At 39.8% G+C, this 22,590-nt stretch overlaps 5 protein-coding genes and 1 long non-coding RNA gene across 6 annotated transcripts; 4 read left to right on the top strand and 2 right to left on the bottom strand.

Annotated features, from left to right (window-relative positions):
* Positions 1 to 1,871: 1,871 nt before the first annotated feature.
* LOC113008377 (uncharacterized) lies at positions 1,872 to 6,601 on the bottom strand. The gene is made up of 6 exons (XM_026145742.2): positions 6,482 to 6,601; positions 6,154 to 6,396; positions 5,786 to 6,058; positions 2,630 to 2,653; positions 2,283 to 2,525; positions 1,872 to 2,187 (listed from the first exon to the last, which is right to left on the bottom strand). Exons 1-6 carry the CDS (start codon positions 6,488 to 6,490, stop codon positions 1,912 to 1,914), a joined length of 1,068 nt encoding a protein of 355 aa, XP_026001527.2. The 5' UTR covers positions 6,491 to 6,601; the 3' UTR covers positions 1,872 to 1,911.
* On the top strand, positions 3,439 to 3,877 carry LOC113007426 (uncharacterized). The gene is made up of 2 exons (XR_003269907.2): positions 3,439 to 3,634; positions 3,718 to 3,877. It is a non-coding gene; the product is annotated as an uncharacterized LOC113007426 (long non-coding RNA).
* A 2,461-nt stretch (positions 6,602 to 9,062) lies between the features above and the next one.
* On the bottom strand, positions 9,063 to 14,545 carry LOC113007845 (uncharacterized). Its single transcript, XM_026144845.2, has 6 exons — positions 14,406 to 14,545; positions 14,020 to 14,259; positions 13,556 to 13,828; positions 9,957 to 10,019; positions 9,623 to 9,871; positions 9,063 to 9,383 (listed from the first exon to the last, which is right to left on the bottom strand). Exons 1-6 carry the CDS (start codon positions 14,412 to 14,414, stop codon positions 9,102 to 9,104), a joined length of 1,116 nt encoding a protein of 371 aa, XP_026000630.2. The 5' UTR covers positions 14,415 to 14,545; the 3' UTR covers positions 9,063 to 9,101.
* Positions 14,546 to 16,235: 1,690 nt separating this feature from the next.
* Positions 16,236 to 17,722, top strand: LOC113007847 (gamma-crystallin M2-like). The gene is made up of 3 exons (XM_026144847.2): positions 16,236 to 16,376; positions 16,500 to 16,742; positions 17,123 to 17,722. The coding sequence occupies exons 1-3, from the start codon at positions 16,368 to 16,370 to the stop codon at positions 17,396 to 17,398; spliced, it is 528 nt and encodes a 175-aa protein (XP_026000632.1). The 5' UTR covers positions 16,236 to 16,367; the 3' UTR covers positions 17,399 to 17,722.
* Positions 17,723 to 19,501: 1,779 nt separating this feature from the next.
* Positions 19,502 to 20,395, top strand: LOC113007849 (gamma-crystallin S-1-like). The gene is made up of 3 exons (XM_026144849.2): positions 19,502 to 19,638; positions 19,767 to 20,009; positions 20,084 to 20,395. Exons 1-3 carry the CDS (start codon positions 19,630 to 19,632, stop codon positions 20,354 to 20,356), a joined length of 525 nt encoding a protein of 174 aa, XP_026000634.1. The 5' UTR covers positions 19,502 to 19,629; the 3' UTR covers positions 20,357 to 20,395.
* A 464-nt stretch (positions 20,396 to 20,859) lies between these two features.
* Positions 20,860 to 22,145, top strand: LOC113007846 (gamma-crystallin M2-like). Its single transcript, XM_026144846.2, has 3 exons — positions 20,860 to 21,019; positions 21,109 to 21,351; positions 21,693 to 22,145. The coding sequence occupies exons 1-3, from the start codon at positions 21,002 to 21,004 to the stop codon at positions 21,963 to 21,965; spliced, it is 534 nt and encodes a 177-aa protein (XP_026000631.2). The 5' UTR covers positions 20,860 to 21,001; the 3' UTR covers positions 21,966 to 22,145.
* The last annotated feature ends 445 nt before the right edge of the window (positions 22,146 to 22,590 follow it).

The raw sequence follows: 22,590 nt of genomic DNA, 5'->3' as shown, positions 1-22,590 counted from the left end.
TATATATTAAAAAAAAACGAAAATGGAAAATCTGTTTTCAAAAATACCTGTGTACGTGTGGACGTAGCATGAAGTAAATGCAGTACATTATATAGTAAATGAGAGCAGCCAGTGCATTTATTTGAAGTCTAAAATCACACATGGATATAGTAAACCCATAAGATTGTGCTGTCTATAGTACTGTATAAGAAGAAATACAAAGTTAAAGTTAAAGTTGCCATGTAAATATGTCAATAGTATTTTTCACATTGGGGGTTATTTCAGAAACTCAAGTTTTGTTTCGTTTAACAGTTTAGTTTGACAGGGTACCTGCCCAATTCCTACTGGCAGTGGTTACAAATGAATGTTTTAAAGTACTTGTCAGCAAGTGAGATGGCAACAAGAAAGGCCATTACATTGTAAAAGTACATTTTTAATTCAATGCATTTCTATTTATATAGCGCCAAATCACAGCAACAGTTGCCTCAAGGTGCTCTATGCTGTAACATAAGACCATACAATAATACAAAGAAAACTGAAAAAACCTCAACAATCATGTAACCCTCGGTGAGCTAGCACTTTGGTCAAAGTGGAAAGGAAAAACACCATTTAAACAGGAGGAAAACTCCAGCAGAACCAGGCTCAGAGAGGGACGGCCATCTGTCGCGACGTTTGGGGTGAGGGAGGAAGGCTGGATAGAGACACACTGTGAAGTATGTGTAGCTATAATTAACATTAAATATGAATTCTAAAACTGAATATGTTGCACCCCCTCACCGCCCATCATGAAAAACTGTTTACCCCACAGCATCCCCCACTTGAAACTGCTGTTTTTCATTTATCAGTAGCAACTGACGCTATGACCATACCTGTGATTGGTGCTAGAGGACATTTTGAATCAACACTTTGTGGTGACAATCAGTTTCTGCCAGCTACTAAGAAGCTCCGCAGCTCCACGACACTGTTCTGATTTTTGGCTGAAGCGTGTCCTCAGGGGGAAATAAACAAGCTGGTAATGTGATATAGGAGATGCCACCAATGCCAACTTCCTATGCAGTAAGGTTAAGTAATGCAGTCATATGTAAAGTGAACCATATAACCAACAGGATCAATGTAAATGCTAAGGGGTGTTCAATGTTGGTAAAACAAAAATGAGCAACCTTCAGCTTCTAAAGACTTTGCCTAATTCAAAAATCCAAACTGTCAACACAAAAATAAAATATTCCATGCTCTACAACCTTGAAAGTAGAGAACTAATTGAGAATCTTATTTGGGACATCTTGCACAGTGTTTGTCTTGATGATTTTTTTCACAATAACATAAATTCTACCTCCTGCGATGACATGACAATATTGGAACTGTTAGTGGACAAAATCACTTTTTCATACTTTTTGAACATAGTTATGTACCCCTGGAGTATCTAGAGATATACCAAAAGAGCATCCATTTTTTACTTGTATTGCTTTCTCCAGTGTTCAGAAAGCACATCTCTGATTAAGTTGTCCAGATTTTCAGCCAGCTCTGATGCCAAAAACCATTACTGAGATCTGCTGTGTGTAGTGTGTGCTAACCTAATCCTAGCTCCATTTATGTTACCTGTATACATCTGATTTTTGCATCGCTCTTATTTCTGCCACACAAAATGTATTTCATTAAAACCAAAAGATATTCTTATTTACTTGATGTACTTTATTTTCTATTTTTATGCAATACCCAAATGCATAATAAACCATTGTGTATGTGGTGTTATATGTTGGTAAAGCAAAAGTATTCTTATGAATTTGTTTCTGAGGATGTGATGCTGTAATGTAATGGATTACTTCTTAATGACTGTGATACTAAAATGTTACTTCTCTGAGTTAGAAATGAAATGAAATGTCAAGACACAAGAATTTAGAAATTTATATCATTTATTGAAGTCAAAATGTAAAATTAGCACATGTCCATGATGCGCCTCATGCTCATGAACCTCATCCCGCTCATTCCCATCTCCCTGAAGCTCCTGTACTCTCCGGGCCTCATGTACATCATCCTGCCTCTGTAGTGGGCTTGCTCGTACATCAGCCAGTGGCCATCCATCACATGGCACGACTGGCAGTCGGACATGCGGTAGCGGTCCATGATGCTGTCGCAGTCGTCCATCAGCTCGTACATCTGACCACCGAAGTTCTCCCTCTCATAGATCTTCATCCTGAACTGGCCTCTGTGCTGTTTTATAGACACAAGACAAAATAAAATTAAGCATGAAACTTATGTTAATTCCAAAAAGGTCTTATATGGAAGTACCACCACTTTACACCTACCATGGGGATCATACGGCAAGACCTGATACCACCGCTCATGCCCATCATGCTCATGTAGTCAGCGTACTCGCCCCTCCTCATGAAATACTGGTTTCCCATGAAGTTGGGGCGGTCATAGACCATGAAGCAGCCGCTCTCCACCCTGCAGGAGTGACACCTGCTCAGGTAGGAGGACATGTCGGGACAGTCGCTCATGCACTCATAGGAGCGACCCTGGAAGTTCCTGTCCTCGTAGAAGATGATCTGAAAAAAGTACAATGGGTTTAAAGGACATTTTTACAATCATGCTCTCCAAGATAACTTAAGTATAGGCTAATTAATGTTGATTTAACAATTTAGTTTCCTACTTTGCCCATGTTGACTGCGGTGATTCAGGTCTCTTAGAGAACTGTTTTTGAACTGATGCACTGGCTGTCTGAACAAGTTGTATTTATACCTGGCCAGAGACAAAGACAGTTTGCCTGTCCATTGTTCAAAGCCCTGACACAGCAAGCTGTTATAGAAGCCTATACAGTTTTTAGTTGCTTACCCATATACCAACAAGGTCATAACCTCTTAACAGAATTTTCCTTTCACAAGAGCAGAGGTTGTTTTTTTTTTTTTAAATAAAAATAGCTTAGAACGTTATTTATATAGATGTGAATGACTTTTGAAAAGTATAGATTTTTCTGCAAGCTGTATAGTACAATAGTGAGTTTATATGAACAAGCCAGATAGCAGTTATCAAGCCAGATAAATAGATAGTAGTTTGTGGATTTGTTTTCATCAGGTATGTAAAAGTGAGCCCCTCAAGGCTAATAATACGAACTTTTGCCAAACTCCTGAGTATGAGTTAAAGAGGGAAAAAGAAATAGTATACTTGGTGATTTGTTATAACTGAGTTTGAATTTGTGATTTTCAATGCTATGGCAGGTATTTGTATATTTAATTTGTTTTCAAGTGGTGGTATTTACAAAAAAAGAGAGTTGTTTGTTTGTTATTTCTGTCACGGACCCGGCTCTGGGGACTCAGGGTCCGTGGGCAGTGGGGACTATGACTGTTGTTGTTATTGTTATTATTATTATTATTATCATCATTATTATTATTATTATTATTATTATTATTATTATTTGGTGTGTTGTCTGCACTGCCCCTGTGCACATCTGTATGTAGGCAGGTGTGTGTGTGTGTGTTGCCTTTCTTCTGTGGCCAAGTTACAGGCACCTTCAGCCCTGGGGGTGTGGCCTAACTTGAGGGCTGGCCACACCCGAAGTCCTTGCCGCACACCTGCTCCTCATCTGGGCTTGTCGGGGGAGCTATTTAGATGAGCGATGGAGCTTCCACCGACGCTGGATTATTACGTTTGACTACACGTCAGTCTTCAAGCACAGTCAAGTGTGAGTGTATCCCTGCTGGGATAAGTGTGTAACGGCTGCCTCTATTGTTTTCCCCTCAGGAATAGTGTGGGACGAGAAAGAGCAGTGAGCACGGGGAGTGCAAGGGACACTGGGGCAGAGAGGGACTTTTGGGAAGAAGACACTACACGGGAGTCTGGGAAACTGGGGATTTATTGTTGTTTACTTCACCACCTTGTAAATAAACACTGTTGCACTGAAGAGTCCGGCGTTTGGGTCCTATTTCCCCATCTCCCCACGGTCTGCCAGCCAGACCGTGACAATTTCATGAACAGAATAAATGATTTCAGCAGATTCATATTGTGCAGATGAATGTATATGTTCTTTAGTCTTCATCTTTTGACATTTTCCATTGCTATGAAGTTTTAAAAATAGGAATTGGGCCGTGAGATCATTAGGTATTTAGTCTTTTTTTTTTTTTTACTTTCATTGTCTTTCTTTTGAATAATTTTGATAATAATTTCTGATCATAAACTATTTTCATAAAAAAGATCAAACACCTTGAAAAAACACCACTTTAGAAAAGGAAATAACTGTATTCATTGCACTTCTACAAGCTTTACTTCCTCTTTTCACACAGACATGTTCCCTCTGTTGAAGTAGTTTTAAAGTGTTTCCAGTACATTTCTAAAAGGCAGTTGTGGAGGAAAGGTTTGTTCTTGCTCATTAAGGAGTTCTTTGATTGGACTGTCATCTGGGGAGTTTGGATGTCAAAACAAAGCCTTGGAATCTCTGTTGTGTGTCACAAGTCACTTCAGAGCTAAGTTCAGGCAGACGCTCAGTGTCAAAGTAAGATCCACAGGAATGCAATGCTCTAAACTTTTCTGGAAAAGCAAAGGATTGTAACAGAATGATCAATACTCATTAATCACCTCGCCTCATTAGTGGTTTTAATATTGTGGCTGAGAACCTTTTCTCTCCAAGTTTTTTAAAACTGAGTTGAACAAAGTTACTGTGGCATCTTCTACTCTTCCCACTAGCCTGTAGAGAGACCGGGTCAACCACCTGCTGTTTTTCTCAAGATCGCCTACCTCACCAGTTTTCAAATATTTTTATCAAAACTGATTTAAGTGCAAATGATCTGAAATCATTTAGGATTGTAGGGGAACTGGATTTAGAGGCAGCACAGTGGTTCCGTGGTTAGCATCACTGACTCACAGTAAGAAGGTCCTGGGTTTGAATCCTTAGATGGCTGGGGTTTACATGTTCTTACTATACTGAGACAGACAGCCACATGTTCTTACATCTGCATCCATGGCCAACTGAGAATCACCATTAACCTAATGCATATGGACTGTAAGAGGAAACTGGGGTATCTAGAAGAAACACATGCAGGGACAGTAAGAAAAAAAGATAAACTCCACCTGGAATTCCACAACCATCAAATATGGTCAGCTGGTAAAATTTATTTGAAACCTACTCTTCCAGTTTCTCCATATGAGCCACTGACTTTTCGTTGGTGCCTTGCTTTTATCGGTCAGTTCTCAAACGTCATCTCTGTTGTGGTCATGTTACTTATTCAGGCATTCTAATTGGCTCTCGAGCAGTCTGTCAAAACCAATCAGGGTAAAGATTTGGTGAAATATATTCACCTGAATACTCAGATAGTTGAAGAAAAACACTACACAATTATGTTCCTTATATCTTTGTACTGTTATTGCCTTTCAGATTAATTTCTCCTTTTGCAAATCAGAACATCACTACTGCTGACATTGTGCTTTTCAGCTGGCAGAATGGAACTACATCCATAAACTATATCACTTTGATGCTCCAAAACAATGACTACTACTAATAAATACTGATAATTTGTTGACCCTGAACCCAAAATGAAGCAAATCTCTTCATATATATGGATGCATATCCATATATCGCTGTCTACCACAGCTGACTTCTACAAATCAAATAGAAACAGGTGGTAATTCAGTCTTTTGGAGATGCCATTCAAAAGAAGAATGAAAACATGTTTTGTACTCGGTGGTTTCCACTGATACTCAATGCATTTGAATTCAGTATGAATGATCTTAAAAAGGTTCACAGTGATGAAAGTAAATGTCATGACACAAGAATTTAGAAATTTATATCATTTATTGAAGTCAAAATGTAAAATTAGCACATGTCCATGATGCGCCTCATGCTCATGAACCTCATCCCGCTCATTCCCATCTCCCTGAAGCTCCTGTACTCTCCGGGCCTCATGTACATCATCCTGCCTCTGTAGTGGGGCTGCTCGTACATCAGCCAGTGGCCATCCATCACGTTGCAGGACATGCAGTCGGACATGCGGTAACGGTCCATGATGCTGTCGCAGTCGTCCATCAGCTCGTACATCTGACCACCGAAGTTCTCCCTCTCATAGATCCTCATCCTGAACTGGCCTCTGTACTGTTTTATAGACACAAGACAAAATAAAATTAAGCATGAAACTTATGTTAATTCCAAAAAGGTCTTATATGGAAGTACCACCACTTTACACCTACCATGGGGATCGTACGGCAAGACCTGATACCACCACTCATGCCCATCATGCTCATGTAGTCAGCGTACTCGCCCCTCCTCATGAAATACTGGTTTCCCATGTAGTTGGGGCGGTCGTAGACCATGAAGCAGCCGCTCTCCACCCTGCAGGAGTGACACCTGCTCAGGTAGGAGGACATGTCAGAGCAGTCGCTCATGCACTCATAGGAGCGGCCCTGGAAGTTCCTGTCCTCGTAGAAGATGATCTGAAAGAACAACAAAGCTCGTTAGAATAGGAATCCACAGATTGTTTTTTTTAATGAATAAACATCTTTCCCATGCTTTACATACTTTGCCCATGGTCACGGTCTTCTGGTGGTTCCTCAGGACTGAGCTGTGGCTTCTGTGTATTCCTGTCAGTGGTAGCTGTTACTTTTATACCTGCAGCGTGGGAACATAGGATGTGTGGCGTCTATTGTGCAAACCCCTGACCCAGCAACACAGCATAGAAGCCTACTGAGCAGTCAGGGAACTAAAGGGTTATTTTGTGACGCCACACTAGTGGAAATGCATGTAGTGTATACATGTGGTATTGTTGCTACACATAAAGAAAATAAATAGAAGCTTCCAACTGTAGTATGACAACCATTTCTGTCTTCAGTGTAAAGGACATTTCATTTACTAACAGATGTTTTTGAAGTCATTATATGTTTATGTAAAAATATAAAACACTATAAATATAAACATGAACACTGTAGAGATCATTTCCTTTTTTGAGGTATGAAAACACACAAAAACTGATTTATTGTCCAGTTAAGTAGAGCATTAGATGCGGATCAGAAAACAGAAAAAAATAAGTTGTCAGGGAGATATGGTGGAGAGCCTGTGCAATATGTAAAGGTAGAAAGTTTTAGTGTTTTCTTCTCTTTTGTTTTTAGAAATTTGTTCAGCTACAAGTGAGCAACATGATAAGATTTAAAAACATGAATAACTGAAACATTTCATGTAATCAATTTCCTCTGAACTAATAATTTAAATAAACTGAGCATTTTTTGGCTGCTCGTGAGGAGTGCAAGTTGTGGGAATACTAATATGTGAACAAGTTAAAATGATGAAGTTAGAAAACAGCATCCAGCACTAAGTCTGTCAGGATACCATTTAATAAGATTCACTGCAGAGTTGCTGTTTATTTGGTTCAAATGAACAGACAACATGAGATCAGGTTGGTATAGACATTTATCACAGTGGGCAATTTGACCAGTTTTAATAGGAAAAGCATCACCAAATTATTTATATCTGCAATGGTTGTGCTCCATAAAAAGATAACTTCACTTATGTCTTCAGACTTTCTACTTGTTATGGATTGTATACGGATCAGAAAACAGAAAAAAATAAGTTGTCAGGGAGATATGGTGGAGAGCCTGTGCAATATGGATATTATGGACTATAATGGGATTGTTTAATCCCATTATAGTGGGATTAAACAATCCCACTATAATGTTTTTGTTACATTTCCACCAGAAAAACATTGCCATATTCAGTCAGCATTACCTCGAGAATGTAAAGGCCAAAATGAGCAACCTTCAGCTTATAAAGACTTTGCCTGCTTCAAAAATCCAAACTGTCAACACAAAAATTAAATATTCCACGCTCTACAACAGGGGTCTCAAACTCGCGGCCCGGGGGCCACTTGCGGCCTACATCACCCCTACGTGAAGAAATATAATGCAATTTGACCCTTGAAGTTAATTTTTTTGTTGGGGAGGATTTGTTTGTTGTTGAGTCCAATGTTAAAATAAGTTCTTTAAAAAGCACAAAGTGATTTAATAAGGCAATATGAGCAGAGAGCACAAACATGTTGAGGGATTGACTTTGTTAGTTATTTGTAAAGAAAAGTTTTCACTTATGTGTCATTTTGTTAAATACAAACAGTTATAGTTATTATATTCATTTGGTAGTTCATGAAAGGCTTCAATTAGTTAAGAGTGAGAAAAAACATTTACATTTTCATAAATATTTGTTTGTTTGTTTTATTGTACAACCTTAACACTAAAGTGGCCCTCACATGAGATGACAGTGCCACAGCTCATTGAAGTTTGGGACCCATGCTCTTTCAGCCAGCTCTGATGCGAAAGACCATTACTGAGTAGCCCTTTTAAATTCTTGTCAAACAGCTGTGTTCCAACATTGTCATGACCTTGCTAGCTTACATAAAAGTAAAGTGTTCTCTTGTGGCTCTAAATCTTCCTTCCTTCAGGATCCAGAACAAACAAGATGCGGAAGCTTCTTTTAGTTTATATGCAGTGTCCTCACCACAGCTGTAAAATCTCCATCTTTAGGACACGCAGGGCAAGTAGAGCTATCATTACCCTTCACTTTCATTATTGATGGCCATTATGAGAATTGTAACAAGTAGAAAGTCTGAAGACATAATGACATATCAAGACCAATAGGCTGGGATTGAGTATAAGTTACTGGGTGCGCTGTGTGTAGTGTGTGCTAACCATTTATGTTACCTGTATACATCTGATTTATGCATCGCTGTTATTTCTGCCACACAAAATGTATTTCAATAAAACCAAAAGATGTTCTTATGTACACACTTTCTGTTTCTGTTTTCACAGAGCAGAACAGGAAATTAAAACTGACTGAAAAGCAGCCCTATGCTAACCAGGAGTGCACCATGCATTAACATAAATAAAAGACAACTGTTGTTCTGTAATGTCGGCTTTATTTACATTTAAGTAATTTATTTTTCAGTGGCATGTGCTTCATATGACACCACACATTTCATAAGTAGAAGAATTAAGTGACACTGTGGATAAACTATCAACAGTAAGAGCAGCCAGTTGCTGATAATTCATGCACTTTTCTCTCAGGTTTGTGAGTTTGCCAGGGAAGTCGACCCAAATGATGAACTGAAACAGATATGAACTGTTTATTAACAGTTTATTTATTTTGTCTGTCTTGCCTAACAGGATTCCATGATACGTCTGATGGATCCAATCCTCATGTCCGTGGGACCCATTCCCATCTCCCTGAAGCTCCTGTACTCTCCAGGTCTCAGGTACATCATCCTGCCTCTATAATGAGGCTGCTCGTACATCAGCCAGTGGCCATCCATCACGTTGGCAGACTGGCAGTCAGACATGCGGTAGCGGTCCATGATGTTCTCGCAGTCGTCCATCAGCTCGTGCATCTGACCACCGAAGTTATCCCTCTCATAGATCTTCATGCTGAAAGGCCCTCTGTGCTGTGAAAGGACAGATCATTACTTTATCAGCAATATTAGAGTTGTTGTTTAACACATATAGCTGCAGAAAATAGAAGTAGATAGAAGTAAAGCACAAAATGATTAAGAAGCTTACAAGTTTGTGCACAGCACATGCAAGCAAAAAACATTCTCAGTGCCTGATAGATGCTTTTATTTTGAAACATGTGGGGTACCCCATAGTTTCTGTGTATTTCTATATATTTTCAGGTCTTACATACCATGGGAATCATGCGGCAGGAACGGATGCAGTCGCTCATGCTCATTCCCATCAGCCGCTGGTTGTCAGGGTACTCTCCCCTTCTCACCAGCATCTGGTGACCCATGTAGTTGGAACGTTCGTACACCATGAAGCAGCCGCTCTCCACCCTACAGGAGTTGCAGCGGCTCAGGTAGGAGGTGAGCTCAGCACAGTCACTGCTGGTCTCATAGGAGCGACCCTGAAAATTCCTGTCCTCATAGAAGATGATCTGAAAATAAAACAGTTTAATGTATGATTTAATCAAGTGTTTATTGGTCTCAATTACAGCAACAGTTTGTAAATTTCTCTCTTACTCTGCCCATTTTGGTCGTCAATTCTGTCCCTGATTCCACTCGTACTTGGCCCAGCCAAGCTCTCTGTCACTTTTATACCCATCATGATGGCTAAATGATCTATGGAGCCATTGTTTTGAATATCTTACTCAGCAGGATACCATACAGGGCTATAATGTTTGTTAAATCGCTCTGTAAATGGTTATTATTCCAGACTGTATGCATCTGGTGCAGTGCCAACCTCTGTGGCTCTCATATGGGGTACAGGTGGGTGACAGTGAACAGATGTATCAGCTGGGACTCTTTGTACTGTCAGTGATTGCTGTGTGTTGAAAAGCACTCTGTTACTCTTATGTGAATGCATATCAGAGCTGAGCAACTGATCAAATGTACAAATGCTTCAACTTTAGATTTAAACACAGTTACATTTGTGAAGAAAAGACTGTAGTTTTTACATCACAGCATTTACATCTCCGCAAACACATTTACTAGTTACCAATACTGACTGGTGATCACGGTCTACCACTGCATCATGTACATCAGCGGTCCCCAAACCCCAGGCCAAGTCCGTGAGTCGTTTGGTACCGGGCTGCGAGAGTTGAGGCTTGGGTGTGAAATTGATGGTTTTCGGGGTTTTTAATCAGTTTTTATCATTATTTGTTTTAATCATTTTTATCCCTGGGTCTTTTCCCGTGTGTTATGAATAAATCGTCTTTTTTTTTGGTACCAGTACTGCTTTTATTTTGTTGTATTTATCTGCGACACCTTAAAGGCCTGTCTGTGAAAATATTGTCAGACATAAACCGGTCCGTTGCAAAAAAAAGGTTAGGGACCTCTGATGTACATCATCCTCAGCATTGTATGTATCTATATCCAGTGTTGGGGAGTAACGGAATACATGTACCGCCGTTACGTATTTAAAATACAAAATATGAGTAACTGTATTCCGTTACAGTTACCGTTTAAAAAGGTGGTATTCAGAATAAAGTTACTTTGTTGAAATAAATGGATTACACTGCGGTACTTTCCTGTTTCATATTGTCGCGGGTCAGGACTGTTTGGGTTTTGTTTGACAGCTACGTTCTGTTGTTCCAGGCGGCAGCGTTACGGTTGCCATGGTTACATGGTGACGCTCTCTCTCTCTCTGCGACTGTGTGTTTCCTGGGTGAGAGAGCGCCTTTTCGTTGTTGTTGTTGTTGTTGTTGTGCTAAGCTAACAGGCAGAATGCTACAAGCATAGCTCTAAAGAATGTAGCATTATGGGCAGTGTAGTCCGTGCTGCAGGGAGAATGGACTGCCATACACGTTATATGTCTGTGAGCGCGAGGAGGGAGAAAAAGGGGAGTGGAAAGGTACGAGTTGTCATCGAAGAAAAACGGGAGCTGGAAGCATGTAAATATAATAATAACCACTTCAGCCAAGAAGATTGCCTGACGAGCCCAGTTGTAAGTAAGTTATTAAGACTCGACTGTACACCGTGTTTGTGTTTTCCTCCGAAAACAATAAGTTCCGTTGCAGCAGTCTTTCAACGCCTCTCTCTGTCTCTCGCAAGAAAAGTTGACCCACACAACAAAGTAAAGCTATTTTTCGGCTACAAGCCGACAGGGACCCCGCCGTATTAGTCAGAGGTCCCTTTACTACAGTTCGGAGTCGCGGACCTTCAGTAATAGTAATAAATCACACAGCAATAGTACATTCACGTTGTTGTAAAAAGCATGATAATATATTAAGTAATCCAAAGTATTCAGAATACGTTACTGTCATTGAGTAACGTAACGGAATACGTTACAGAATACATTTTGGGGCATGTATTCTGTATTCTGTAACGGAATACATTTTAAAAGTAACCTTCCCAACACTGTCTATATCTATATATATCTATTAGGGGTGCAACGATACTCGTATCGATATTGAACCATTCGATACAGTGCTTTCGGTTCGGTACACATATGTATCGAACAATACAAAACTTTAAATTTATTTTATCAACTTTCCTTCTGACGATGCTGTCTGTGTTGAGCGCTCAGTGGATCTGCGCTCGACAGTGCAGCCTAGGCGGAGTAGTCGAACGCAGATTCACTGAGCGCAGGGCAAGCCAGCGAGACAGAAGTTAAGCTCTCCTTGCAACATGGCAAATTGAACCTCCCCCACCCTCATTCAGATCTGGCGTTTGGAACTACGCCACGCAATGCTCAATTACATGGGTGGGAGCTAGTGTGTTAGCGCAGTTAGCTCGTTAACGTGTTGGCTGTCCAGCCCCACGCACGGGGCGATCCACGGTAGCTCGTTAACGGAGATTTGCCGTGTTGTGCCGTTAACGTCATTTAAACGAGATTAACGCTGACAGCACTAGTGGGAACACAACGAATATGACTGCACATTTACTCCGACAGCATCCTAGTGCAAAGACAAGTGGAAGCAGACAAAAACAACAAGCACGCATGCTACAAACTTTACCCGAGTCATTTAGACAGCCGTTAGCACGTGATTCTCCTTATGGGGAGGTGATATGTTTAATATGCTGCTGAGACTATAGCCCAGAAGAAGCGTGTTTAATTGTATGTGTGATATTACTAATAACATTTATTGTGAATACAAATCATTCAGTCTAAACTGTGTGTTGTAACCTGTGTAGCATATAAAATCCAGAGTGTCTTCACCATTGCTTTTGAAACATGACATGACAATCAAGGAAATGCATATCCTGCTTTTTTATCATTTTGACTCTCATATTGACCATATTTTACAAAAGGAGAAGCATGACTTGAAACTAGATATAAAGAAACTTGAGATCATGAACTGTTTAGTTTGGCCTGAGATCAAGAGAAATAAATGGGAATTTTATTTTAGATTTTTGCAATTCTTTTTGCAACAAGAGGCGGCACCTCCTGTTGGAGAAAGAAATCTGGTTTAAGGCACACATCTTTTATATACACTGTTGTGACAATGTGTAATTTAACTGCATTTTGTACATATTTCTGCAACATGATATTTTCATAGCAGATATAATACTGTCTTAAGTTACACATGTGCTCTTGTATTATTATTGTATGCGTTGTAGGATCTTCTCTAATGGAGATTGGGGCAACTGTTTTTGTGATTATTATAAATAAACTAGAATTGCATTAGAAATTAGAGGAATTGAATATCCCTCTATTATGTATGCTATTATAGCTCTGTAGTGTGCTTTTTAGCATGAGTTCATATATTACAGTGTAGTTGACACCCGACTCCCCCCCCCCCCCCCCCCCCACACACACACACACACACACACTACCATGTATTCATATCTTTGTGGGAACGTCTAACTGACATAATGCCTTCCCTAGCTCCTTACCCTAACCATAACCTAATTGTAACCCTGACACTAAAACCACATTTTGAGTCTGAAAAATACCTTTAAACTTGTGGGGACTGGGATTCTGTCCCCATAAGAATTGTTGGTTCCCAAAAGTATAGTAAACTTACAGTTTTGGTCCCCACAGAGATATGAATACACAGTCACACACAAACACGTACACACCCACCCGCACACACGTACATCACAAATCTACTCAATATCAGATGGCATTAGTTTAATCTTTCACTTTATTATTCAGCGCATTATTTTCCTTTGCATCAACAGGAATCCATTATACGTCTAGCAGAGCTGAGCCTCATGCCACTATATCCGATATCTCTCATGCTCCTGTACTCGCCAGGTCTCAGGTAGACCATCCTGCCTCTGTAGTGGGGCTGCTCGTACATCAGCCAGTGGCCATCTATCACATTGCATGACTGGCAGTCAGACAGGCTGTAGCGGTCCATGATGTTGTCGCAGTCGTCCATCAGCTCGTGATTCGGGCCCTGGAAGTTCTCCCTCTCATAGATCCTTATCCTGTAGGAGCCTCTGTGCTGTTAGTTAAAGGAGGAGAGGAAACGTTGGACCGTTAAAGGCTACAGTGAAATGTTGCTGATATCAGATTTGCAGACTTAGTGTGTGAAAAGCAGTTTCATCAGCTCAACAATATCATAGTTTCTAATATCATATAAACTATGATATTATATGAACTAGACATGTTTTCCTTGTTGTAATCCCTGAGTACCTGAGGAATTAATCGGCAGGATCGGATAGAGTCACTCATGCCAAAAGACATGTAATCCGAGTACTCGCCCCTCCTCAGAAAATACTGGTTCCCCATGTAGTTGGGGCGATCGTAGACCATGAAGCAGCCGTTCTCCACCCTGCAGGAGTTGCAGCGGCTCAGGTAGGAGGACATGTCAGAGCAGTCGCTCATGCACTCATAGGAGCGACCCTGGAAGTTCCTGTCCTCGTAGAAGATGATCTGTGGAAAAGAAAGAAAAAACGTTACAAAATTGATTTAGAAAAGATGTCAGAGCTGACCTTCTCTTTTATTTCTCTCCATTGTTCATCTGCAGAGTTTGTCTTAAATTTGAAAAGTGCTTGTTTTCCGGTCTGCTCTCTGCATACCTTGCCCATGTTTGATGTTCTGTATTTGTGGGAAACTGTCCAACAACCTGTGGCTGCCAGACAGCTTTTATACTTGATACGCGCTGTAACAGGGTTTTGTCATTCAAATTATCTGGAAGCTGATGAATAAGCAGCTCTGCGATCGCTGTTAATTTCATTTGTGCCATCACGATCCAGAACAAAGGGAGGGGAAGTGGATGGAAGACACAAGGCCGGAGAGGAGGGAGGAGAACTGAGCTACAGTTTCTACATGTCTTCACACAAATCTTCATTTGGTCACATTTAACCTGTGTGTTTGGCTTAATTGTTGTACTTTTTTTGGATGTATCAATTCAGACCAGTAAGAATTCACTATCATCATTTTCAAACGACCATAGGTTTACTTTACTGCATCTGCAAAAATTTGTATTTGCAATCATAATGCCATGAAATGCAACACGTCTGTTTAAAGAAAAAAACAAAAACAAAACACACACACCCCTCCCCCATTAGTTTTGCAGGTCCTGTGATGAAGTGCATACAAGCTGCATTCTTTCTAATGGTGAGCAAGGGGCAACTATATGGTGGCAAAATCAAGTCTATCAAGTCAATCTTTCTATCTATCTGCAGTGGGGGAAATATTGATTTCCCCCACTGCAGATGCATTTGATTTTGAGAATACCAACCAAAGATCTAATATTTTGTTTTTCTCTGGCTTTTTCCCAGCTGTGTCTCCATGAGAATCTGTGAGTCATCCTCTATGTTTTGGAGAAAAGGAAAACAAACTGAAAATGCCAATACTTTGATGAACAGTTAAATAAGAACAGATTAGTATGACATACAGACAGCACAGGGTGAGGGTTGGGTAATAGATCATGACTGATCAATTATGGTCTATACCTCACAAGGTTAAAGAGATTTGGGAAAAAGAGCAAGAATGGAAATTAAAGAAGTCAGCGAATTTCTGCATTTGCTTTGAGCAAAGCGTTTTTCAGTGTACAATGTATACAATGCATTATATAAGAGATACAAGAAAACCAAAAGCATTTACAATTAAGTGTATCGCTGGCAGTAATGATGGCTTTAACGTAGAGTGTTTAGTGTGTATTTAATCATTTTTAACTAGTTTAATGACTGTTTAGCATTTTTATGTAACTTTTGTATGTATTTAAACATACACAAGATCATCAGACTACTGAATTAAATGTAACTAAAATGAAAACCAAATTAAGTCTAACTCTATTTAATATGTACTATAATCAGAAACCATGCCCATCATGGAGCATCCTAAGCCAACAGTGACCTGTAATTACCAACCTTTTTGATCGCTCATCAAAGAAAATAACAGAAAATTTAATGGATATTATGTCCAATAGTACCACTGTTTATACAAGTCATATTATAGAAGATATTTAAACTTTAATTTGGCAGTCTGTGGGAGCGCACTTGTTTACAGGTGAAAAGGTCTTTAGATTAGCGTGCAAAATACATGAATCACTGACAAGAACAAGACAAATATGGATATAAATTATTGACAAAAGCAGCAAGAGATCCTATTTTCAGGGCTAAATACAGCCAACAGTCATCCAAAACTAAATAACTGCCTTGCTTCTTCTTGCCCTCATGATAAAATGCATTAGTTATCTCATCCTGCAAAAAACAAACTGTAAATGTAGATAAATAACCAAATGATTTCCAGGTGTACAAAAAGAGAGTGCTGACCGAGACTAAGAATTCAGTGGAAAAAACAACAACACATTTATCATCAAGTAGTAGTACTTTTACATGTCACATTTGGCACTTCTTTGATATGAGGCTATCACATGTAGACAAAGGGAAATCAAACTTGACCAAACCATTTTGCTGATATGCAAATCAAGGTAATTTAGATGACAATAGCTTTCCCTCGTCTGCACATTCTACTTTTCAATATAAGCCACAACACAGCTGCAGCTGGATGGCAGGCAAGCAATATCAGTAACAATGGTGAAGGTAAGGAACAAATGCTGTTTGAGTGAATAGAGTGCAAACTATCGCCTGTCTTATTTGCATAAGAAGTCAAAGTATTCTAATGTTGTAAAATACTGAGTAATTTTTGTATATTCATCTATCCAGATTGCGTTCTTTGAAGACAAGAACTTCCAAGGCTGTAGTCATGAGTGCAGTACTGACAGTCCTGACCTGACCTCATATTTTAGTCGCTGCAATTCCATTAAGGTGGATAGTGGGTGCTGGGTGCTGTATGAGCATCCCAACTACACAGGCTCCCAGTACATCCTGAGCCCGGGTGAATACCCCGATCACCAGCATTGGATGGGATTCAACGATGGCATCAAGTCATGTCGTTCAATTAAAAATGTAAGGCGGTAGACACTAACATTCATTCTTTAGAATTGATTTTCCTTTTTAATGTAACAGCTCTGACAATATCATAATGTGACCCAGTTTCTCCAAGGTTCAATAAGCCTATTCTAACAAGTTGTAGAGGAGTGCTTGGCTGCAGCAAAATACCACAGAGTGCACCAACCAAGCAGTAATCAGTCAAAGACCAACAGACAAAAAGGAGAGATAAAAGGCTCATGATTTGGCAGCTGGGTGCTTTATGCCCGTGCCAATGCACATCAATTATTTAAGGAAAGTGGGAAAACAGCCAAGAAACCATGTGTAGTTTTGAGTTCAAAGTATTATTATTTAATGCAAAACACCAACTTGATTTTGTGAGATTTGACTTGCTACAGGTCTATGGAAAATCCTGGAAGATCAGATTCTACGACAAGCAGGATTTTGGAGGCCAGGCAGCTGAGTGTGTCGAAGACTGCCCATCAGTTTATGAGACCTTCAAGTTTCGGGAATTGCGCTCCTGCGTAGTGATGGATGGTGCATGGGTCCTGTATGAGCAACCAGACTACCATGGACACCAGTATTTCCTGGAACGTGGAGAGTACCCCAACTATACAGACTGGGGCGCCAACTCCCCTGCTGCAGGATCCTTCCGAATGGTCACAGAACTCTAGAGCAGCAGCACCAAAGTAGGGTTCTGCAGCTTGTGAAAAAATTATCCAAGCCAACAATGTTCTTAATCTGACAGACGGATCAAGCTGCAGGACTCTGTATTCTAGAACATTGCTTGGTTATTGTTGGTTGTCTTGCTGATAAGACAACCAACAGAGTCTTGATACCATGGATGTCTTGTAACCTTTAAATAAGTTCTAGAACTCTTGAAGAAGATCCGGAAGTTCCTCCCTCCAACACTGTTTTTCCCTCCTATACCCTGTACTTCTTTCCAGCACTCCAAGTGCTATACTTAAATAAATAAATACCCTTCTTACTCATAACAATGCAGCCTCTGTTGCTTCTTATTACATTACCTGTTATGTCAGCTGCTTTTAGTCTCTCCTTCATCTTCTTTAAACCTTTTTTGAAGTTGCTTAAGTCAACCCAGAGGTCTAGTTATATATATGCATAATCAGATGAGAAAAAACAAGTAAATTTAACAACAGGAAGATGAAAGTTCTTTTACAAACCCATAAAAGTTAAACATTTTCAAATAATGCATGTTGCTGAGTGAAATGATGGCTGCATAAAGATAAAGACCCTCTTGCAAAGTTGTAGTTTTTACGTTTCCACTCTATGGCTCAGTACAAATATGTAAAATAAGATATAAAACGATGATATAGTGTTTATTTTCATTTGATCATTTTAGAAAAGTGTATGTACACTTTTTTGTATAAGCACTGATACACTGTGTTTATTACACTCTGTGGTACACACTAGGTTGCTATATCACTCTGTGGTTACTGAACTTTACTAAACAAATTAACTGAGTATAACATAAGCTTCATTTTTAGGCATCCTGCAGTATTTAGGTTCATGACGAAAATAACAGAAAAATGCATTTTCAGATGGCCATTTTCAACTGTAAAATCAAAAATCAATAATCACTGTACCAATATAGAACCTATAACATGAATAGGGCTAAACTTAAAATGATTGTTTTTACATTGATAAAATGCATCATAATTGAATTTCTTAACTTCCATCACATAACCATCACATTGCAAGTGACCTATTCTGGGTTAGGTTACATTTTGTCTTCTTACATATTTGAAATAGAATAATGGATAGTACACCTGTAGTATAAAGGGAAGAACTCCATCTAAGAGAGTTGATTTGAAGCTATTTCTATTTCAAAGACACACCCTAAGCTGCTGGCTGGTCATTGGTGGATGTGAACAGGTTATAATGATCTTGTAAGGTTATGAACTTACTAAAACATTGCTGTAATGTTCTCATATTTGTTAGTGTTGGTTTTAGCAAATTCCCTGATTGGGAACTTGACTCAAAATACTCTACTTTTATATGTTTTTTCTTTTTTTTTTTTTTGATATTGGGAATTTTTCCTAAGAGATATGATTTGTGAGTCCAGTGGTCCCTCGCTATAACGTGGTTCACCTTTTCGCAGCCTCGTATTCAAATATACATAAATCTGTATATTTGAATGTGCTGTACTGTATGTTTGTAAGTTTTCTCCCTAACAAACACAACAATGTCAACGAAACATCGTCACCTGCGGGAGCCTTTGGTTTCGTTATATAATACTGGACTTGTTTTTCTACAAGGTTTGAACTTTGTGTTTAAACAACAGAGAAAAGTGTGAAAATTTTCATGCCTCTCTGAGAAACGTGTATAAAGTGTGTAGTGAGGGGTTTTACAGCCTTAAAACATCTATAATAATTGTAAAAAATAAAGTTCGCTACTTCGCCGATTTCACTTCTCGTGGGTTATTTTTAGAACGTAACTCCCACGATAAATGAGGGACCTCTGTACACCAGTTCAGTTAATGTTTCATCATTCAAGGATACACATACACTACTTGTTTCCATGATTGCATGCAGATAATAATACAAAAGAAAAAAGGTTAAAAAAAGGATCATAGATTTTATTTGAACTCAAACTTTCATAATCAACAGCTTAACAAAAGCTTTACACAAAACTGCACACACACATTTATAGCTGTGCTTCAAATCTGTTTAGACCAAGCAGGTTTAGATTCTTGGCACTGCTAAACAATCATTGTGTTCGGAAAAGCAATTCAGTGAGTAAGAACAATAGGCAGACTCTAGACGAATATTTGAATTGTAATCATGGTTACAGGCACTGCTAACCATGCATTTGGTAGCATTGTCTCTGCCATGTATAAAGAGTACTACGTTGGTAACTTAGTGTAGTATTTTAGGCTCGGCAGATGGAGAAGGTGAGAATTTACAGCATTCATAGACGATCTAATTGGGCTCTAAATTTAGTGCTGTAGATATTTCAGTTAACACAGATTCAGATTGAATTCGATGCGAGTAAAATTCTGTATAATTCTGCTCTTTCTAGATTGTGTTTTTTGAAGATCGGGACTTCAAAGGAAAGTCCTATGACTGCAAAGGGGACTCAGCAAACCTGCATGGTTACATCCGCCGATGCAATTCAGTGAAAGTAGAAGGTGGCTGGTGGGTTCTGTACGAACGCAACAACTTTACCGGCTACCAATATGTCATTGGTCCAGGAGAGTACAATAATTACAGCTCCTGGATGGGATTCAATGACTGTGTAAGATCCTGCAGGATCATCAGAAATGTAAGTCTCCGCCTAGAAGTGATCAGTAGAAAAACACGTCACACGTCAAACTGACTACATTTCTTTACTTTCAGCCCAAAGGGCCCTACAAGCTGATGCTGTATGAACGACTTAACTTTATTGGCCAATCTCTGGAGCTGACAGAAAGCATAAAGTCAGTCCAGGATAAATGGCTCCGGCAAGAAGTCCAGTCCTGCAAGGTTCTAGAGGGGACCTGGGTGTTCTTTGAACACCCCAACTTCAGCGGCCGTCAGTACCTGCTGGAGAAAGGGGAGTACCACCACTGCTCAGAGTGGGGAGCTCTGAAAGCAGTTGTAGGCTCCATCAGAAGAATCATAAAGGCTTAAAATGTGACCTGTTAATCAAATATATTGTTTTAATTTGAATGTGTCATTGCACTTGTCTCTTCTTGTGAATACATTAAGGGGAGATCGCATGATCTCAATCTTTTCACCACAAGTTAGAGGAAATGAAAATATATATTCTCTCAAACGTTGTATTGCTCCTAATTCTACATGTAGCTGTACACCACGTCTGGCAGAGCTCATGTGATAGCTGTCAGCTGACTTTGTACCAAGGTGGGGTTGCTGATGGAGGGTGGAGCATCACCTGTCCCCTCCACTCAAGCCTAGTTAAAGCCAGTATCATGTTGCTATGTGCCCACAAGCCAACTTTACAGCATCAGGTGCAGCTGCAACAGCTTTGCAGCAGACACTTTAATTGGATCAATAAATCGTTTCTGGAATCAGGCTTTGACAGATCAAAAGGTCAGCCACTGTAAACACTGTATAAAGCTAAAACAAATGCAGCATCAGCCATTGTGCTGATATAAATGCTGAGGCTATTAAAATAACAATGATGCCCCTGGCAGTGCATTTCAGTGTGCCCACATACACTGCATATATAAATCTGGACCAAGGCTGTAGGCAATAATGTCTATGTAAAAGGTGGGATAAAGAAACGGTGCTCAAAAATTGGTGTGAGGGCCAAACATGGACCGTGTGGGAAAGGTAGGAGGACGAACATTATCTGATTTAAAGATTCAACTGCAGCAGCAGCACCTCGAGCATGAAGTGTGAATATGCATATCCATTCACAGATCGTATTTTATGAAGACAGAAACTTCCAAGGTCGCTATTATGAGTGCAGCAGTGACTGTCCAGAGCTGAACGCCCATTTCAGTCACTGCAACTCTATCCGCGTAGAGAGTGGGTCCTGGGTACTCTACGAGAGGCCTAACTACATGGGCTACCAGTACATACTGACCAGGGGGGAGTATCCACATTATCAGAGCTGGATGGGCTACAATGACAGCATCAGGTCATGTCGGATCATACGGAACGTGAGTGGAATTAATCAGTCTTTAGTAACTTTTCACCTCATGTCATTAGTGTGATAGTTTAACTGTCTATTCCAGATGTTACATTTATTGACAATGAAAACCCCAGTTAGTCTTCACTTAGGTTCAGGTTTTAATCAGTTTTATGACAAATTAGACTGAAGAGCTTAGAAATGATAAATGATTTATATTCCAAGATCAATGTCGGATATTTGCTAGTGTCTTTTTCAAATAGATTTTTTTTAAAATGCATACTGCATTCACATGGCTGTAGATGCCAGTTAGCACTGTTGTAAAACACAAATGGTATTACCACTCAGACTGAACTGATGTTTGCATTACAGACCTCTGGTGCATTCAGGGTCCGTGTTTATGAGCGTCCTGACTTCAGCGGTCAGATGTTGGACTGCACTGAAGATGAGAACAACCTGCCCGACCGCTGGCACCACCGGGAGGTTCACTCTGCCCAAGTGCAGGATGGCGCCTGGGTCTTCTACGAGCTTCCCAACTATCGTGGACGCCAGTATCTCCTGGAAAGAGGAGAGTACCGCCGCTTCAATGAGTGGGCTGCAATGAGTCCCAATGTGGGGTCTTTCCGCCGTGTCCATGACATTTAGACAGTCTATCGCATGTTTTCAGTCTATCTCATGTTCTTTGCACATTTAATAAAAAAGAATTGTGCTCAGTATGTGTATCCCTTCATGCTCATGAGTGCTGGAAAGTGTAAAATGATTTTCAAACCCTCCTCTGTCCTGATGAAAAAGAGCATGATTTATTAAACTTTAAAATTCCTCTAATTCTTCTTTTACTCGTAACGCCCTCTTTACTGCATCCACGACCTGATCTAAGCTTTTCCTCAAGCAATACAGATTAATGACATCATTACCAAATGAATTTGAACAATTTTATGAATATTGTTTACATTAAATTCACTGAGAATAGGTATAAGCAGGATGGAGTGGGTGGGGATGGGTGTCGGGGTGACTTGTGAAAGAAGGACAGCAACAAGATGAAAATGAGACTTACTGTAATGTATAGTTTGGAGATGGTGGCACTGGAGGCGTTAGGCTGTCAGAGTTGAATATGCTGAGGTTTTCTCTGGGAGTGACCAGCTCAGGCTGAACAGATGGTTGGGAACATGTACAGAAGGATAGTGGGCATATTGGACAAAAGATATAAAATATTGAGTTGCCAGGCAGGAGGAAAAGAGGAAGATGTCAGAGAGGATTCATGAATGTCATG

Source organism: Astatotilapia calliptera, chromosome 16, assembly GCF_964374335.1.
Source record: "Astatotilapia calliptera chromosome 16, fAstCal68.1, whole genome shotgun sequence".
NCBI lineage: Eukaryota > Metazoa > Chordata > Actinopteri > Cichliformes > Cichlidae > Astatotilapia > Astatotilapia calliptera.
Note: the sequence above shows the minus strand (reverse complement) of the source record. Positions and strands in the feature narration are given on the sequence as shown.

Excerpts from the sequence above, each read along its gene's own strand:
- LOC113007845 (XM_026144845.2), bottom strand. Across the intron at positions 9,872-9,956 it reads TGACGACCAAAATGGGCAGA|ATCATCTTCTATGAGGACAG; the intron begins GTAAGAGAGAAA and ends TTTTATTTTCAG. Across the intron at positions 9,384-9,622 it reads CCTGCCGCATGATTCCCATG|CACAGAGGGCCTTTCAGCAT; the intron begins GTATGTAAGACC and ends GTCCTTTCACAG.
- LOC113007846 (XM_026144846.2), top strand. Across the intron at positions 21,352-21,692 it reads CATGTCGGATCATACGGAAC|ACCTCTGGTGCATTCAGGGT; the intron begins GTGAGTGGAATT and ends TTTGCATTACAG.
- LOC113007849 (XM_026144849.2), top strand. Across the intron at positions 20,010-20,083 it reads CCTGCAGGATCATCAGAAAT|CCCAAAGGGCCCTACAAGCT; the intron begins GTAAGTCTCCGC and ends CTTTACTTTCAG.
- LOC113008377 (XM_026145742.2), bottom strand. Across the intron at positions 6,059-6,153 it reads CTTGCCGTACGATCCCCATG|TACAGAGGCCAGTTCAGGAT; the intron begins GTAGGTGTAAAG and ends TCTATAAAACAG. Across the intron at positions 2,654-5,785 it reads GGCGCATCATGGACATGTGC|ATCACCGCAGTCAACATGGG; the intron begins TAATTTTACATT and ends TAAGAGACCTGA.
- LOC113007847 (XM_026144847.2), top strand. Across the intron at positions 16,743-17,122 it reads CATGTCGTTCAATTAAAAAT|GTCTATGGAAAATCCTGGAA; the intron begins GTAAGGCGGTAG and ends GACTTGCTACAG.